The sequence below is a fragment of the Capra hircus genome, chromosome 17 (genome assembly GCF_001704415.2).
Source record: "Capra hircus breed San Clemente chromosome 17, ASM170441v1, whole genome shotgun sequence".
NCBI classification, from domain to species: Eukaryota; Metazoa; Chordata; class Mammalia; order Artiodactyla; family Bovidae; genus Capra; species Capra hircus.
The window spans coordinates 30,713,714-30,734,074 of NC_030824.1; the positions used below are offsets into that span (position 1 = coordinate 30,713,714).

The window sequence follows — 20,361 nt, forward strand, 5'->3', positions numbered from 1 at the left end:
CAGAGGCCACTCTTCATTGCAATGTGGAGGCTTCTCATTTCGGTAGCTTCTCTTGCGGTGCAGTAGTTGTGGGGCATGGGCTTAGTCGTTCTGTAGCATGTGGGATCATCCTGAATCAGGAATCAAATCCATGTTGCCTACATTGGCAAGCAGATTCCCAGCCTCTGGACTACCAGGGAAGCCTCTATTCAGTTTATTCCTAAGTATTCTTCTGATGTTGTTGTAAATTAAATTATTTTCTTAATTCTCTTTCTGGATTGCTCATGGTTGATGCATAGAAATGCATTTGATTATTCATCATTGTCTGATTACTGTGCATTCATTTTGTATTTAGCAGTTTGGTTGAATTTGTTTATTAATTCCAACAGTTGTGTGTGTGTATGTGTGTGTGTGTGAAATCATTAAGGTTTTATACACATAAAATGGGCTTTCCTGGTGGCTTAGATGATAAAGAATCTGCCTGCAATGCAGAAGACCTGGGTTTTATTCCTGGGTTCAAAAGATACCCTGGAGAAGGAAGTGGCTACCCACTCCAGTATTCTTGCCTGGAGAATTCCACGGAGAGAGGAGCCTGGTGGGCTACAGTCCGTGGGATCACAGAGTCTGACACCACTGAGCAACTAACACTTTCACTTTTCACACATAAAACGTCATCTGTAAACAGAGATAATTTTACTTCTCACTTCTCAATTTGGATGCCGCTTATTTTATTTCTTGCCTAATCCCTCTGGATAGAACTTCTAGCACTATCTTCATCTCTTTGTTCCTAGCCATAAAGCCATTTACTTTTCACTTTATGCCTCATAACTTGCTAACGCAATATGCCACTATTTGCCGCATGATTTATTGTAAAAAGCATTCAATATGGTTTCATTCATTCAAATTTTGACTAAATGAGACTTTTTCTCTTTTATTTAAATCACACCTGATGATAGGCAAAATCTGAAGCGGTGTGGCTTCCGTTTGGGAAGTCTGCCGGTTCCCTGGTGGGACCACCCTGGACCACCCCGCCTTCATAATCATGTGGTCTTAGCTTTTCTGTGTCACCAAGACACTTACTGAGAGCCACGCATGGTTCTAAGAGTTCTATCTACATTAATCCATTTGAATGTCTAATGAGCCCTATGGTACAAGTGCCATTGATATACTTTTTTGCTAATGTTTACAAGCAACCCTCAGTCAACAGGTATACTTCCTCTTTACTCAAATCCTTTCTAGAAATGACCAATTGCTGCTGTTGTTTTTGTGTTTTTTTTTAAACAGGAATCTTTCCTATAACCCAATCCAGACAATTCAAGCCAACCAATTTGATAATCTTGTCAAACTCAAGTCTCTGTAAGTATACACCTATGGGGATAGTTTTATGATACATTTTTTACTTATGTACTAATAGCTAATAAATTCTATAAAATAAGATTAATAGAGTCTTGAATCAGAAGCTTTATTCCCAGGATGTTAGTTAAACTCTACAGAAACCATGTGAGTACTTGCTGAGCTATAAACAAACAGATGGCTATTAGTTTAATCTTTCATATTTATGAGCTAAAAATTAGATAATAAGTAATCACTTTCTGTGTTTCTATAATCACCAGGAGCTTATATTGGATTCTTTGTTTTGATTCTCTGAAGGCATCTATACATATTTATTCCTTCATTAGCACTGGGGGTATCTAAGAGTTTATTATAACTATTGTTATCCCAAGATAGAATGTTCTAGATTATATAAATCTTTACTTGCCACACACACGCACAAACACACACACATTATGTGTGGTGTTAAACCTAAATTATGTTAGTTCTATGAATTGCCTTAGAAAGTGTGCTTCAGTTCTTTTAAGTGTTCCCTCAGTAAAATGTAATTTTATTAGAAAAAAGTTATTAAAAAATTATTAGAAACATTTCAAGAATGTAAAATGCCCCTCTCTGCAATTGCAATATCGTCAAAAGGCAGTGTTTATTCATTTATTTCACATACATTTGTTGAGTAGTTACTATGAAAAAAGCATCATGCCACAATCTATTAGAAGCCAAAAATTGAAATAGGAAAGATATAGAATCAATATAAATATAAGTATTTATATTGTATATAAATAGCAGAATCAAAAAAGCATTGGGGGAAGAAAGGGTTATTATGGGATCACATGAAATCATAGGTGTGAAACTTTGGAAAATTGTAAAGCACTATAGAATTTTAAAAATCTTTCATGCAATGAAAGGAACTGGGAAAGTGCCCAGGGAAGGCTAAGTATGAATTTTTAGTTCAGAATAAGTGTTAAATAATTGTATATTAAACTGTCCTTCACAAAAGCTCATTATACCCTGCATAACATATGTTTTTTGATAATTTGATATTTTAGCAGCCTAGATGGAATTGAAATTTCAAATATCCAACAGAGGATGTTTAGACCTCTCATGAATCTCTCTTACATGTAAGCAGATGTTTTTCTTGTTCTTCACCTTGATTTTTAATCTCTTAGGTTTCCACCTGTATTGTGCCAATACCCCCATATGCAGTACATTCACTTTATTAACATTTTCTACTGACTAATTTGCCTAAACAATAACTAACTTTTAAAGCATAGATATAAGGTGAGGTGATTTTTAGTTGTCCATGATTTGGTCTGAGAAAATGAAATGAGATTTGTTTGAGTGTCAGAAAACACAAGTGTGGAGGGAACCCACTCAGGCTTGTAAGCTCTAATGACCTCTCGTGACATTCACAGATATTCATGATTGTCCACTAAGCTAGCAACTGGTGCACATGGCATACATGCAACCAGGTGAAAAAGTAGGAAGTCACATAAACAACATCAAACAATTGTAAATAATTCATGTAAATGGAGGAAGGAAGAGAGAAAGCCTCCTCAGTGAAAACTGCCCACAGTGTCAGTACATGATGGAGCAAGGGTGTATGGATAAAATGGCAAACTCTGAAAAATCTTTTATTCAAACATCATGTCCCATCATGCCATCATTACATGCTTTAGAAACATTTTCTTTAGTTGAATGTGGTATATAGCAGTATATATATATGTATATATAATACACACACACACAATGTTAGAGTGATCTCCTTGCCAAGGCAATTAATTCTCAATAATTTAGAAAGTGTCATGGCAGCCACAACCACTCTATAATCTTGCTTGTATTTTAAATCTAACAGAGGACACTGATTTTTTTTTCCATAATTCCTCAGGGCGTGTTTATAAAAGTTTCCTTGGTTACACACAATATAAAGCACTCTGACAAAATTTAGCAAAGCAGAGTTTATTGAAAGAAATTGGTGTAACTCATAAAACCCAAGAAACAACTCAAGGACTAGACTTGAATTGAGCAGATCCTGGGATCCAGGCAGCAAGAGTTAAACAACAGGACTATAGACTGTAATTGTCAAGTTTTTATCTTGTATTACTACAGCTTTTTATACTATAAAGATCATTTATGCTTTTTGCCAGAGTGCATGGCTTTAGGGGCAAATGGATCTAATTTGAATACTAAATTTCTGGACTTAGTAGAAAGTTTCCTAGCAGATAATTTGCCTCCATTGAAGATTCATCTCCTCATACAGTGACAGCAACACCAACCTCACTGAGCTGATTTAAGAAGTTATTCCTGATTTGAGAAGTTATACTTCAAAAATGCTCAATAAATGGTGTGGGTGTTGGTAGTACACAGTAGTAATTACTGATTATCCAAGTGGTGTCTTTTATTAACAAGGGAGGTCTCTCTACTGATGAAAGAATTCACTCAACAAATATTTATCCAACGCATTATCATGTACCAAAATCTAGTGTGAGAATAAATGTGTTAGCAAGTAGTTACCTATTATACAATGTCTATAACAGAAAAGCCATAGACACACAGAGGACAAAGCCTTTAACTCTCTTCCCCCAGGTGTGAAAAAGCAAAATCAATTGCAGCAACACAGGAGCTATGTACCAAGCACTGAAAACCCAGTAACAGTTTCCTTCAGTGTATTATCTTGATCACATGACAACAATTGATTTATATTCTAAAATATGTCTAATGCTTGTCTGTTCATTATGCCCATTTACTGCTTCCACCCATTCTTTTATAGTAAAATCAAGTTAATAAGAATTAAACTTAAGTTTCTTAATAAAACTTTAGTGTCCTTAATGTTTTACTTTTATTCCTCTGAGACTGATATTAAGATGTTTTCTTTTTACAGAGGAAATGGAGAAAATAGATACTAAGGTAGAGTGACATTTCAGTTTAAAGTCTTATTTTCCCTTCTCTTTGCACTACAGCTATTTTAAGAGATTTCAATACTGTGGCTATGCACCACATGTTCGCATCTGTAAACCAAACACTGATGGACTCTCATCTTTAGAGGATCTCTTGGCGAGCATTATTCAGAGAGTGTTCGTCTGGGTTGTGTCTGCAGTTACGTGCTTTGGAAACATCTTTGTCATCTGTATGCGACCTTATATCAGGTCTGAAAACAAGCTGCATGCCATGTCAATCATTTCTCTCTGCTGTGAGTATTTCCTGGCTGAAGAGGAACTACAAGTTTTGAAATATATAAAAGTGTTACCATTAGAAAATAAGTAACCAGAGTACTAGAATCACAGGGTGTTAAAATTTTCTCCCCTTTGCTTAGCTGTTTTCTAAGCATTCAATTAAATGCTGCCGCTAAGTCGCTTCAGTCGTGTCCGACTCTGTGCGACCTCGTAGACGGCAGCCCACTAGGCTCCTCTGTCTCTGGGATTCTCTAGGCAAGAATACTGGAGTGGGTTGCCATTTCCTTCTCCAATGCATGAAAGTGAAAAGTGAAAGTGAAGTCACTCAGTCCTGTCCGACTCTTCGCGAGCCCATGGACTGCAGCCTACCAGGCTCCTCCTCCCATGGGATTTTCCAGGCAAGAGTGCTGGAGTGGGGTGCCATTGCCTTCTCCGCAATGAAATGCTACATGAAAGTAAAGTGATAAGAAAGTTTTTAAAGTAAGAAAACTCAGCCACCTTACACAGATTAATGAAGCTCTCATTCATTAATTTTGTCTGATAAGGAAGCATTTGTTCATTCACTTTCTTCTGTAAAAGTATAGTATTTTGTGAGTTAGTCACTCAGTTGTGTGCGACTGTTTGTGACCTCATGGACTGTGGCCGCCAGTCTCCTCTGTCCATAGGATTCTCCAGGCAAGAATACTGGAGTTGGTTGCCACTTCCTTCTCCTGACCCAGGAATCGAACCCGGGTCCCCTGATTTATAGGTAGATTCTCTACTGGCTGAGCCACCAGGAAAGCCTGTGTAGTATTTTTTGAAAGCATGTAAAATTTTTTACTATGAATAACCTTGAAACCTTTCATCATCACATTTTCACACCCAGAGCTCTGTTTATTTTGTGTGTGCACATCCAGTTCATAGACACTAAGTTCAGACATTATTGTTCTTCTGGTCTCTGAGCTTCTAACATCTTTTCCATTCATAATTTGAAATATTTAAATAAGAAAGTGTTTTAAGTAATATTAAATTTTTTAAAGTTGTTGAAATGTGATTGCAAGGTAGTATGTTAAATGAAGAATATTTTAAAAAAGAAATAAAAGCAAGAAACTAGTGTTCCGGTTGCTTATAATCTGGGTCAAGTGGCGTATAATTCACCCCTATTCCCTCAAGCAAACATCCATCTACATGGCGTCCTACTTTTTATGAGTGCTGTGCTATGTCTTACCCCTACACTCATTCAAAGTCTGAGGCTGAAATGTTTTTTCATTGCAAACTGCCTAAGAATCAGAACTCAGAAATTAACTACTTTGTATTGCTAGCTATAAAGTTTTGAGTTCACTCAATTTCCCTGGTAAAGGCTAGAATATAACCTCAGTGTTTAAAGATTAAGGCTAGTCTTTTGATTTATACTGTGATTTTAGGATCATTGTGTAGAATGCTTACACAGTGAAAAAAAAATTCTCTTTATGATATGCAATATTTACTTAGAAAATACATCAAGAAATGTATCACATGAACAACTGATTTGGAGGAGTCTGAACAGAGAGAGAAAGATGTTAACATGGGAAGAAAGAATCAGAACAGTTTTGCTTAGACCACCTCTGGATAAGACATTGAAGCCCCTTAAAATTATACTAACTACAGAGCACTTCATAATTATTCATATCTTCTAAATTATAGACCTCAAAATTCATAGTCATTACGCTATCATAGCAGCTTCTGAAATACTTTCTCTGGGATTTTGAATGACTTAACTTCTTAAACTGGGAGAATTTCAGTGGAAGAAATGAACCAAATTATAATACCCCTATCTTGTCTGTAATTGAATGCAGAACATATTTGTATTTTACTCATTTATTCAGCATTTCTAGGTGATGGGACTAAGAAGGAAAACAAAACAGATAAGATCCCTGCTCTTACAGACCTGTGTGTTAGATAAAAGCAGAGACATGCTTACATATTTAGCTGCAGAGGATGCTGTAAGCGTTGTTATCAGAGAGAGTTGATGAAATGGTCCTCACGCATAAATGAAGTTTTAGAATACATCTTACCTCCCCCCAAGATAGAGACACTTGTCTATTTGGGGCTAATGTTAAAAATATTACTGTTTAATGATAATTCCATTTCACCTATTTATTTCTCTACATTTGTTAAATTTACTGATTCCTGCAGGTGCCGACTGCTTGATGGGAATCTATTTATTTGTGATCGGAGCCTTTGACCTGAAGTTTCGAGGAGAATACAATAAACATGCGCAGCTGTGGATGGAGAGCACTCATTGTCAGCTTCTGGGGTCCCTGGCCATTCTGTCCACAGAAGTATCTGTGTTACTTTTAACATTTCTGACACTGGAAAAATATATCTGCATTGTGTATCCTTTTAGATGTTTAAGACTTGGAAAATGCAGAACCATTACAGTTTTGATTCTTATTTGGATTATTGGGGTTATTGTGGCTTTCATTCCACTGAGCAATAAGAAATTTTTCAAAAACTACTATGGCACCAACGGAGTATGTTTCCCTCTTCATTCAGAAGATGCAGAAAGTACTGGAGCCCAGATTTATTCAGTGGCAATTTTTCTTGGTAAGAAATTCTGTATTAAAAGCCTTTTCAAGGACTTGGCTGTCCAGTGGTTAAGATTTCCCTTTCCAATATAAAGGGTGCAGTTTCAATCCCTGGCTGGAGGGACTTCCCTGGTGGTCCACTGGTTAAGAATCTGCTTTGCAATTCAGGAGATGTGGGTTTGATCCCTGACAAGGGAACTAAGATCTCACATGTTGTGTGTCGCCATCCAAAAATGAAACAAAAAGAATAGCAAAAACAAAATCAATCCTTGTTCAGGGAACTAAGATCCCACACGTCTTTCAGCCAAAAAAAAAAAAAAAAAGAGAAAAAAATACTGTAGCAGATTCAAGACTTACAATGAGTATTTTTTAAAAGCCCCTTTATTTAAATGCTAAAATAAGTCACAATTTATGTCTTTTAACATTTATTTTAATTTCAGATCTTCTAGCCAGAATGGACACTGGGGGTGGATTTTATCAAAACTCCCTAAAGGGAATTTTTTTCTAAATTACCACTTTATCATATAAATTCACATATGATGCACTTTAATAAAAGACAAGACTTAAAACACTTGCATTTCATGCATTCACCCTAATAATACTAAGCAAAATATATTCCAACTCTTTGCATTTATAATAGAGTCAAAGTAGCAACACAGGTCTTTGGCTTGGGAGTAGACAAGTGTTTCCTTTTGAAAAAATATTCTCAAAGTATGTAACTGAATTACAAAAAGAATAGACAGATTAATTTAATAATCCCAGGATATTCACTGAATCACTATAATCACTGAAATCTAATTTTAATATGTCATTTTAAAATTAAACATTGCATCATTCTTATAACTCCAACAATATTTAAATTTTTTAATTCATGATTTTTGCACTTTAGTAATTCTTATAAAGAACAAAAAGTACCTTGTGGTCTTTGCCTTCTCCTTTATAATAACTGCTAAAGGTATGTTTGTTTTGAAAGAATGCTCATATTGATTAATAATAATCTATGTGTTCTTAACAGGTATTAACTTGGCAGCATTTCTCATCATAGTTTTTTCCTACGGAAGTATGTTTTACAGCATCCATCAAAGTGCCATAACAGCAAATGAAGTACAGAATCAAGTTAGAAAAGAGATGATCCTTGCCAAACGATTTTTCTTTATTGTATTTACTGATGCATTATGCTGGATACCCATCTTTATACTGAAATTTCTCTCATTGCTTCAGGTAGAAATACCAGGTACAAATTTTTTCTTCCTGTAATGATATAATAAACCTGTTCCTACAGAGTTCCTCTAGAAAGAGTATTAAGATCCCTAACAGTTACTCATTTCAAGAATCATAAGTCAGAGTTACATGTAGTTAAAACGCTGTTCATTGATCAAATGTTTACTCGGAGGAAGTTGCTTAGTTCTTTTTTTCCTAAGCCGTTTCCTTTTATTTTTAGATTAATGTTATTTACTTGTAAATTAAGTTCTTTTCTTAAATGAAGTGAGACCCGGGTTCAATTCCTGGGTCAGGAAGATCCCCTGGAGAAGGGAATGGCCACCCACTCCAGTATTCTCGCCTGGAGAATTCCGCGGTCAGAGGGGCCAGGCGAGCTTCAATCCATGGGGCCACAAAGAACTGGACATGACTGAGTGACTAACACTTTCTTAAATTAAATAGTTTTCTTTTTAAAATTTTCAACGTGTTAAAGTGTGGTTAACTTACAATATTACATTAGTTTCAGCTGTATGACATAGCAATTCAGTATTTTTATAGATTACACAACATTCAAAGTAAATATAAAATACTGACTATATTACCTGTGCTATACATCTCTGTGACTTATTTATCTTATAACTGGTAGTTCATACCTTTTAATATCGTTCACTCATTTTTTCCTACCCCCAGCCCTCTCCTCTGTGGTTACCACTAGTTTATTCTCTGTATCCATGAGTCTGTTTTTGTTTTGATATATTTGTTTGCTGGTTTTGTTTTTTAGATTCAACATATAAGTGAAAACATACAGTATTTGTTTTTCTCTGTCTGACTTATTGCACTATGCCTAATACCCTCCAGGGCCATCCACGTTGTTACAAATGACAAAATTTAATTCTTTTTTTTACTAAACTTGAGTAACATTCCATTGTGTTTATATACCACATCTTTTCTATTCATTCATCTGTCAATGGCCTTTTGGGTTGCTTCCATATCATGTCTACTGAGAGCAGCATTGGAATGAACATTGGGATATATGTATCTTTTTGGATTAGCGTTTTCACTTTCTTTCGATATATACCAAGGAGTGGAATCACTGGATTGTATAGTAGTTCTATTTTTAATTTTTTGAGGAACTTCCATACTATTTTACATTGTGGCTACACCAATTTATATTCCTATCAACAGTGTACAAGGGTTTCCTTTGCTCCACATCCTCACCAACATTTGTTATTTCTTGTCTTATGGGTGATAACCACACTGACAGGTGTGGGGTGATATCTCACAGTGGTTTTGATTTGCATTTCTCTAAGGATTAGTGTTGTTGAGCATTTTTTCATGTGCCTATTGACCATCCATAAGTCTTCTTTGGAAAAATGACTACTCAGGTCTTCTTCCTATTTTTTAAACAGATTTTTTTTATATTGAGTTGTATTTGTTCTTTATGTATCTTGGATATTACCCCTCATCAGTCACATCTTTTGCAAGTATCTTCTCCCATTCAGGAGTTGTCTTTTATTTTGTCAATAGCTTCTTTTGCTGTGCAAAAGCTTTTTAGTTTAATCAGGTCTCATTTGTTAATTTTTTGTTTCCCTTGGCTGAGGAAATAGAAACCAAAAAATATTGCTAACACTAATGTCAGAGAGTCTACTGCATATGTTTTCTTCTAATTTTACAGCTTTAGGTCTGATATTTAAGGTTTTAATCCATTTTGAATTTATTTTTGTATAAGGTGTAATGGGATGTTCTACTTTTATTCTTTTCAGTGTAGCTGTGCACCTTTCCCAACAATCACTTGTTGCAGAGACTGCCTTTTTCACATTGTATATTCTTGCCTCCTTTGTCATACATTACCTAACCATAAATGTGTGGGTTTATTTTGGGGCTCTCTATTCTGTTCCATTGACTGTGTCTTTGTTTTGTGCTAGTGCCATACCATTTTTTTTTTTAAATTATCTCTTTATTTTTGGCTTTTCTGGGTCCTTGTTGTAGTGCATGGGCTTTTCATGCCCGGGCTCTTCATTGTTGTGCATGGACTTTCTCTAGTTGCAATGAACAGGGACTACTCTCTAGTTGCTGTGTATAGACTTCTTCTCATTGAAGTGGCTTCTGTGTTGTGGAGCATGGGCTCTAGGGCATGCAGGCTTCAGTAGTTGCAGCATGCAGGCTTAGTAATTGTGGTGCATGGGCTTAGCTGTTCCATGGCACGTGGGGTCTTAGTTCCTGGACTAGGGATTGAAAAAATGTCCCCTGCCTTGGCAGGTAGATTCTTTTATTTTTTTTATTTATTTGTCTGTGCCAAGTCCTAGCGCAGCATGCAAACTCTTGCTTGCAGCATGTGGGATCTAATTCCTGGGCCCACTGCATTGGGAGCTCAGAATCTTAACCAATGGACCATCAGGGAAGTCCCAGCAGGTAGATTCTTAATCACTGTAGTACCAGGAAAGTCCTCATGCTGTTTTGATTATGGTAGCTTTGTAGTATAGTCGGAAATCATGAAGTATGATACTTCCACTTCTGTTTCTCTTTCTCAAGATTGCTTTAGCTATTTGGGATCTTTTGTGGTTCCATACAAATTTCAGTATTCTTTGTTCTAGTTCTGTGAAAAATGTCATGGGTATTTGGATAGGATTTGCATTGAATCTATAGATTGAACTGAGTAATATGGACATTTTGACAACATTAATTCTTCCAATCCATGAAAATGGTATATCTTTCCGTGTATTTGTATTATCTTCATTTTTTTTTCATTAGTGTCTTACAGTTTTCAGAATACAGGTCTTTCACTTCATTGTTAGATTATTCCTAGGTATTTTATCCTTTTTGATTTGAGTGTAAGTGGGATGGTTTTCTTGACTACTGATAGTTCATAATTGGTATATAAAAATATACATCTCGTCCTGGACTTTTGTTAGGAATTTTTAATCACAGATTCAATTTCAGTACTTGTAATTGGTCTGTTCTTATTTTCTTTTCCTTCCTAGTTCAGTCTTAAGAGATTGTACCTTTCTAAGTATTTGTCCATTTCTTTTAGGTTGTCTGTTTAATGATCTTTGTATTTCTATGATGTCAGTTGTAACTTCTTTTGCATTTCTGATTTTGTTGATTTGGACCCTCTTCCTTGTTTTTTTATGAATCAGGTTAAGAATTACCAGTTGTGTTTATCTTTTCCAAGAACCAGATTTTAGTTTCATTGATCTTCTCTATTGTATATTTAGTCTCTATTTCACTTATTTCTGCTCTGTTTTTTATGATTCATTTCCTTCTACTAATGTTGAATTTTTTTTGTTCTTTTTTCCATAGATCCTGTAGGTGTAAGGTTAGGTTGTTTATTTAAGATTTTCCTTATTTCCTGAAGTAAGCTTGCATTGCTGGGCTTCCCAGGTGGATCAGTGGTAAAGAAACTGCTAATGCAGGAGACATGAGTTCAATCCCTTGGTCAGGGAGATCCTCTGGAGAAGGAAATGGCAACCCACTTGAATATTCTTGCCTGGGAAATCCCATGGGCAGAGCAGGCTGGCGGGCTACAGTTCATGGGGTCACAGAGAGTCAGATACAACTTAGCGACTAAACAACAACAACAAAGCTTATATTGATATAACCTGTCCTCTTAGAGCTGTTTTTGATGCATCCCAGAGATTTTAGATCATCTGTTTTCATTTACATTTGCCTCTGGGTATTTTTTTTACTTCCTCTTTGATTTCTTCAGCGATCTGTTGGTTGTTTAGTAGCACATTGTTTAGCCTCCACTTGCTTTTTGCAGGTTTTTTCTTATAGCTGATTTCTAGTCTCATAGCATCATAGTCAGAAAAGATACTTGATATGACTTCAGTGTTCTTAAATTTACTGAGGCTCATTTTGTGGCCTGGAATGTGATCTGCAGAATGTTCCATGTGCACTTAAAAAAAATATTCTGCTTTCAGATGAAATTTTATATATATATATATATATAAAAATTAAGTTCATTTGGTCTAATGTGTCACTTGGGCCAGTGTTTCCATATTGATTTTCTGTCTGGATGATCTGCTCATTGATATAAGATTTTAAAATCCCCTACTGTTATTGTGTTACTAATGATTTCTGCCTTTATGTTCACTAATATTTACTTTATATATTTAGATGATTCTATATTGGATGCATATGTATATATAATTGTTCTATGTTCTTCTTGATTTGATCCCTTCATTATTAGGTAGTAAGAGTCTTTGTTGCTTGTAACAGTCTCCATTTTAAAGTCATTTGTCTGATATAAATATTATTACTCTGGCTTTCTTTTGATTTCCATTTGTACGGAATACCTTTTTCCATATTTTTCCTGATTCACTCTTATTATAAGATTTTATGCTTCTAGGAATGTATCCATTTCTTGTAGATGGCCCAATTTGTTGGCTTTTAACTGTTTGTAGTCTTCTCTGATGATTGCTTGTACTTGTATGATATCAATTGTAACTACTTTGTCATTTCTAATTTTATCCGTTTTGATTCCTCTCTTTTTTCTTGATGAGTCTGGCTAAAGATCTATCAATATTTTTTTCAAAAACAAACTCTTAATTTCACTGTTCTTTTCTATTGTTTTTAGTCTCTATTTCATTTCTTTCTTCTCTGATCTTTATTGCTTCCTTCTTTCTACTAACTTAGGCCTATGTTTGTTCTTTTTCTAGTTCCTTTAATTAGAAAGTTAGGTTGTCTATTTGGATTTTTTTATTTCTTGAGGTGGTGATGAATCACTATAAACTTTCCTCTTAGAACTGCATTTGCTGTAGTCCATACATTCTGGAGGGTTGTGTTTCTGTTTTCATTCATCTTAAGATATTTTTATTTCCTCTTTGATTTCTTTGTTGACCCATTAGGTTTTTAGTAGCATGTTGTTTAATCTACACATTTGTGTTTTTCCAGTTTCTTCCTGTAACTGGTTTCTAGTTTCATACTATTGTGGTTGGAAAAGATGCTTGATATGATTTCAGTCTTATTAAATTAATGAAGACTTGTTTTGTGGCCTAACATGTGATTTATCCTAGAAAAGGTTATTTGCATATTTGAGATTATTAATCTTCTGTTTTTAATGGAATATTCTGTAGATATTTATTAAGTCCATCTGATATAATGTGTTGCTTAAAGCCACTGTTTCCTTATTGATTTTCTGTCTGGATGATATAGCCATTGATGTGAGTGGGGTATTAATGTCTCTTACTATTTTGTAATACTGTCAATTTCTCCCTTTATGTCTGATGATATTTGCTTTATATATTTAGGTGCTTCTGTGTTAGGTACATATGTGTTTACAAGTGTTATATCCTTTTCTTGGGTTTACCCCTTTTCATTATATAGGTGCCCTTCTTTGTCTTTGGCTTCAGACTTCTCTTTAAAGTCTATGTTGCCTGATATGTATATTGCTAACCCGACTTTCTTTTTATCTACATGGAATATCTTTTTCCATCTCTTTATTTTCAGTATGTGTGACTCTTTGTTCTGAAGTGGCTCTCTTGTAGATAGCATACAGATGGTGCTTATTTTTTAATCCATTCAGTCACCCTATGTCTTTCTTCTGGAGCATTTAGTCTATTTACATTTAAAGTGATTAAATTTACATTAAAGTGATTCATAGTTATGTACTTATTGCCATTTTACTACTTGTTTTCTGGTTGTTTTTATAGTTTTCCTTTTTGTCTTTTAGCATCTATCCTTGATTTTCTTTAGTGTTATGTTTGGATTCCTTTCCCTTTGTTTCTGTGTGTGTGTGTGTGTGTGTGTGTGTGTGTGTGTGTATCTGTTGTTGGTTTATGGTTTGTAGTTTCCTATATATATATATATGTATGTGTGTATATATATATATATACACATACATATATATATACTTTTTATTCTTCATTTTATTATTTCCCTGTGAAGTTTCATTTTGATGTCTATTTTATAGCACTAACTGTTTAAGTTATACTTTTGTCTTTTAATCTTCATATTAGTTCTTTTAAATAGTTGATCCACTGCCTTTTCTGTATATTTACCTTTATCTATAAGATTTTTTTCCTCATATATATTATTTTTTTATTATGGCCTTTTTTTCACTTGGAAAATCCCTTTGACAGTTCTTATAAGGCTGGCTTAGTAGTGATGAATTTTTAATTTTTTTTCTTCTTGGGAAACTTCAGTGCTCTTTCAATTCTGAATGATAACATAGCCGGTTTATAAGTATTTTTCTTTCAGCACTTTAAACACATCATGCCACCCACTTCTGACCTGCAAGTTTCTTCTGAAAAATCAACTTGTAGGCAACTCTTTGTCTTTCTCTTGTTGCCTTTAAAATTCTCTCTGTATCCTTAACTCCTGACATTTTAATTATTGTATGCCTTAGTGTGTATCTCTTTGAGTTCATTTTGTTTGGGACTTTATGTGCTTCCTGGATCTGGATATCTGATTCCTTCTTCAGGTGAAGGAAATTTTCAGCCATTATTTAATCAAATACATTTTCCACCTTCCTGTCTCTTTTCACCTTCTGGGACCCCTATTGCAAATATTTGTATACTTGTCTCAGAAGTCCTTTAAACTATCCTCATTTCTTAAAATTATTTTTTCTTCTTGCTATTCTAATTGGGTGATTTATACTATTCTGTCTTCCAGGTTCTTCCGTATCACCCAATCTACCATTGATATCCTCTAGTGTATTAATTGCTCAAATAAATTACTTTCAGTGTGTTGAAATTCTAATAATTCCATGCTTGAGATGACCAGAAAGGAACACAGGCCAATATGATTATCAAGTAATTGCTTCATTTTTTCCAGAACATAAGAAATTTTTATTCCTGGACTACATAGCAATTTAAGGAACATTACCCCAGAGTGTGAGAGATGATGATAAGGCACTCTTGATATTTCAAAATAAGGTGCACCACACTCATTAGGATGGTTGTTCTCAAAAACAGAAAATAACAAGTACTGGTGAGGATGTGGAGAAATGAGAACTCTTGTCCTGGTAGGAAGGTAAAATGGCACAGCTGCTATAGAGAACACTATGGTGGTTCCTCAAAAATTTAAACATAGAATTCCCATGGGACCCAGAAATTCTACTTCTGATTATATACCCAAAAGAACTGAAATTAGGGAACCATGCATTCATACACCCAAGTGCAAGGCAGCATTATTCACAGACGCCAAAATGTGGAAATGAAACAAGTGTCCATCACTGGATGAATGCTTAAACCACACACAGTGGATTATTATTCAGCTTTTAACGGGAGGAAATTCTGATATATGCTACAATATGGATAGATTCTGAAGACATTATGCTATTGAAACAAGCCAGTCACAAAAGGACAAATACTGTATGACTCCACTTATATGAGGTAACTAGTGTAATCAAGTTCACAAAGACAGAAATTTTGTGAATGCTGTTGTCAGGGATTAGGGGGAGGAAGGTATGGGGGGTTATTGTATAAAGGCACAGAGTTTCAGTGTGGAAAGACAAGAAAGCTTTGGAAATGGATGGTGGTGATGGTTCACAACAATCTGAATGTAGTTAATGCCACTGAACTGTACACTTAAAAATGGTTAAAATGGAAATTTTTATGTTATATATAATTACCACAATAAAAATGTATAAAATCCTGTTAACTGTAAGGCATATTGCAATATGCACTCACACTTTAAAAATTTATAAACATACAATTTTAATTTTGCTTTTTCCCATGGTTAGTGGTGATAGTGCCTTACATTTTACAAGTAAAAGAGGAAACATAGCATAAATTAAATCATAAAGAAAACCTGAGTATTTGGTAGTTGCATATATACTATAGTAATTTTAAGATAAGTTTAGCCAAAGATGTTTTTATTGAAATAAATATCTAGTCAAAAGCCTAAAAATGCATACCAGTTTTTCAAACCAAATAAATAGCAGAAATATATTAAGGATAAGTCTATATATTCTAAGAAATACTACATGCACTACCTAATAATTAAAGCACTTGCAAAAGTATGACTTAAATACTAAACAATATTGTTTTTCCTAAAATTGAATCACATCAGAGTAATATGTAATCACCTGGTTAAAAAAAAAAAACAAAAACACATTTCTAGCTACTAGAATTCTTTTGTTGATGTATTCAGGAGGTTACTTAGCCGGAAAACTGTTCCTTGAAATGTCAGTTCAGTTCAGTCACTCAGTTGTGTCCGACTCTTTGCAACCTCATGGACGGCAGCAAACCAGGCTTTCCTGTCCATCACCAAGTCCCAGAGAATACTCAAACTCATTGTCCATTGAGTCAGTGATGCCATCCAACCATCTCAACCTCTGTCGTCCCCTTCTCCTCCAGCTTTCAATCTTTCCCAGTGTTAGGGTCTTTTCCAGTGAGTCAGTTCTTCATGTCAGGTGGCCAAATTATTGAAGTTTCAGCTTCAGCATCAGTCCTTCCAATGAATATTCAGGACTGATTTTCTTTAGGATGGACTGGTTGGATCTCCTTGCAGTACAAGGGACTCTCAAGAGTCTTCTCCAACACCACAGTTCAAAAGTATCAATTCTTCGGTGCTCAGCTTTCTTTATAGTCCAACTCTCACATCCATACATTACTACTGGAAAAACCATAGCCTTGACTAGACGGATCTTTGTTGGCTAAGTAATGTCTCCACTTTTTAATATGCTATCTAGGTTGGTCATAACTTTCCTTCCAAGGAGTAAGTGTCTTTTAATTTCATGGCTGCAATCACCATCTGCTGTGATTTGGGAGCCCCCCAAAATAAAGTCTGACACTGTTTCCACTGTTTCCCCATCTATTTCCCATGAAGTGATAGGACCGGATGCCATGCTTAGTTTTCTGAATGTTGGGCTTTTAGCTAACTTTTTCACTCTCCTCTTTCACCTTCATCAAGAGCTCTTTAGTTCTTCACTTCCTGCCATAAGGGTGGTGTCATCTGCATATCTGAGGTTATTGAATTTTTCCTGGCAATCTTGATTTCAGCTTGTGCTTCATCCAGCCCAGAATTTACATGATGTATTCTGCATATAAGTTAAATAAGCAGGGTGACAATATACAGGGTGAAATGTCAGCACCCCCTCAAATACTAACACCCTGGAAAAACATCCTGGAGCTACATGTAGACTTGGTATTTAATTATGTGACATCAGGGGCGGGAAATTAAGACTAAAAAGACACCTAGGGGAGAACTAAGGAAAAGATGTTTACATACCTTGTAAACATCCACAGAAACTCAACGAATTTCATTTTTCTCTTCCAGGTACCATAACTTCTTGGGTAGTGATTTTTATTCTGCCTATCAACAGTGCTTTGAACCCGATTCTCTATACTCTTACCACAAGACCATTCAAAGAAATGATCCATCAGTTTTGGTATAACTACAGACAGAGAAGATCTATAGACAGCAAAGGAAGTCGGAAGACATATGCCCCGTCATTCATCTGGGTAGAAATGTGGCCCATGCAGGAGATGCCTTCTGAGTTAATGGAGCCAGTTCTTTTCACAGACTCCTCTGAATTATCACTTATTTCTCAATCAACTAAACTCAACTCCTATTCATAACTGACGGATACCAATTTCTACACAGAATACTGTGAGATGTTTCATAATGGATTTATGAGTATAAACTAAATGCTACAAAATAATTTATAATAATGGCTAAAATCAATTTGCTTAGAAGAACATGAGGTTATTTGGGAGAAATCAAAATGACTGCTGCCCATGTAAAGGTAAATAAATTATATTGATAATATGTATGTATTAGTATATATTTTGGGTAGGAAATTAACAGAAATATATTTCAGAAAGGTTCATTTGTTCTATTAGCATGCCTTTACTGAGTACCCACTATGTGCATGGCACTGTGGTAAATTCCTGGGAGCAAATAATAAAAAATCTTGCAATGTTAAATTGTATAACTACAAGAATATATTAATACAAAGTTCACCTGCAACTCTTAGTTTAAGGTACAGCTTTGCCTGTCTTGCAAACATAAGGATCATGGACACTTTTAAATAAAAGTTTAATGTTTTCTAATAATCAATATACTAACATCAGAGAGAATGTCTCATTATTTGCAAAATACAGATATTTTGTTTTAAGAACTCATTTTACCTCTCTTCAAGTATTCATACACTTGAGAGGCAATACACATTTATTCCTATGGAAAAAAAGATAACTCAAAACAGCACCTTTCTATCAATTTCCGGCCCAGTTGTCTTTTTGCTTTGAATGAGCACCATTATATGAGATTGTAAAAAGGTGATAAAAGTATTGCAAAGGAATGAATCAGAAAAGCTAGAATGAGATAAGTGGAACAGAACTGAGAGTACAGAAATAAAACCCTCATATTTACAGTCAATTGATGTTCAACAGATATGCTAAGATAATCAAATGGAGAAAGAACAGCCTTATCAATAAATGATTCCAGTACAACTGGATATTACCATGAAAAAGAATGAAGTTGGACCCCTACTTTATACTATATATAAATATTTACTCAAAACAGATCAATGATATAAACATAACATAAATTACTTGGAAGAAAATATATGGGGAATCTTCAAAACCTTGGATTTGACAGTGGATTTTTAGATATAACATGAAAAGCACGAGTAAGAAAAGGAAAAAATGGATAAACCAGACTCCACCTAAATCAAAACCTTTTGTGCATCAAAGAACATAAACAAACACAGTGAAAAGACAACCTTCCAGAATGAAAGGACATTTTTACAAATCATATATCTGAGAAGGGTTTAATGTCCAAAATACATAAAGAACTCTTACAACTCAACAAAAGACAAGCAACTCAATTTTTCAAATAGTCAAAGGACTTAAACAGATATTTCTTCAAAGAAGATATACAAATGGCCAATAAGCATGTCCAGTATTACTTCTCATTAGGAAAATACAATCAAAACCACTATAAGATAACACTACGCCTACTAGGAGGTTACAATTTTTTTAAAGAAATGGAAAAAAACCAGCATTGGCAAGGATGTTGCGACTGAAACCTTTCTACAGTGCTGGTTTTGTTTGTGCATGCATGCTCAGTCATGTCTGACTCTTTGTGACCCTATGGACTATAGCCTGCCGGGCTCCTCTGTCCATGGAATTCTCCAGGCAACACTACTAGAGTGGGTTGCCATGCCCTCCTCCAGGGGATCTTCCTGACCCAGGGGTCGAACCTGCATTTCCTGAGTCTCCTGAATTGCAGGCAGATTTTGTATCCACTGAGCCACCTCGGAAGCCCCTACATTGCTGGTGGGAATGTAGAATGATGCAGTCACTGTAGAAAATCATTTGGTTGTTCCACAAAAGTTTATCATAGAATTCCCATATGATACAGCAATTTCACTCTTGGGTATAAACCCAAAAGAAAACAGGATTCAGATACTTGTTTGCAAATACTCATCATAGCATTATTCATAGTTGCAAAAAGATAGAAGCAACCCAAGTGCCCATCAACTGATGAACGGATAACAAAATGTGGTGTACACACACAATGGAATATTATTCAACCACAAAAAGGAAAGAATTCTGACACATGCTAGAACAAAATGAATATGAAATAAGCCAGACACAAAAAGTTGAAATAACTATATGATTGCACTTACATGAAATACCTAGAATAAGCAAATTCAGACAGAAAGTAGATCAGAGGTTATCAGGGTAGAGGGGTTGGAGAGATAATACCTGAGAAGTACAGGGTAACTTCTTGGGCAAAAACAAGTTCTAAGGGCTTCCCTGGTGGTCCAGTGGTTAAGAATCCACCTGCCAATGCAGGGGGCATGGATTTGATCCCTGCTTATGGCAGAAAGTGAAGAGGAGCTAAAGAGCCTCTTGATGAAAGTGAAAGAGGAGAGTGAAAAGGTTGGCTTAAAGCTCAATCTTCAGAAAACGAAGATCATGGCATCTGGTCCCATCGCTGCATGGGAAATAGATGGGGAACCAGTGGAAACAGTGTCAGACTTTATTTTTTGGCCTCCAAAATCACTGCAGATGGTGATTGCAGCCATGAAATTAAAAGATGCTTACTCCTTGGAAGGAAAGTTATGAGCAACCTAGCATATTGAAAAGAAGAGATATTACTTAGCCAACAAAGATCCGTCTAGTCAAGGCTGTGGTCTTTCCAGTGGTCATGTATAGATGTGAGAGTTGGATTGTGAAGAA

The 20,361-nt window shown here is 35.3% G+C and overlaps 1 protein-coding gene across 1 annotated transcript in view; it reads left to right on the forward strand.

The window, feature by feature from the left end:
* The window catches only part of RXFP1 (relaxin/insulin like family peptide receptor 1), a 116,368-nt gene extending 98,140 nt beyond the window's left edge, over nucleotides 1–18,228 (forward strand). The window contains exons 13-18 of the mRNA XM_013970550.2: nucleotides 1,264–1,335; nucleotides 2,358–2,429; nucleotides 4,269–4,498; nucleotides 6,636–7,046; nucleotides 8,043–8,261; nucleotides 17,450–18,228. Of these exons, the coding sequence (XP_013826004.2) occupies nucleotides 1,264–1,335; nucleotides 2,358–2,429; nucleotides 4,269–4,498; nucleotides 6,636–7,046; nucleotides 8,043–8,261; nucleotides 17,450–17,751 (1,306 nt within the window). The 3' untranslated portion in view covers nucleotides 17,752–18,228. The remainder of the gene's footprint in view (nucleotides 1–1,263; nucleotides 1,336–2,357; nucleotides 2,430–4,268; nucleotides 4,499–6,635; nucleotides 7,047–8,042; nucleotides 8,262–17,449) is intronic.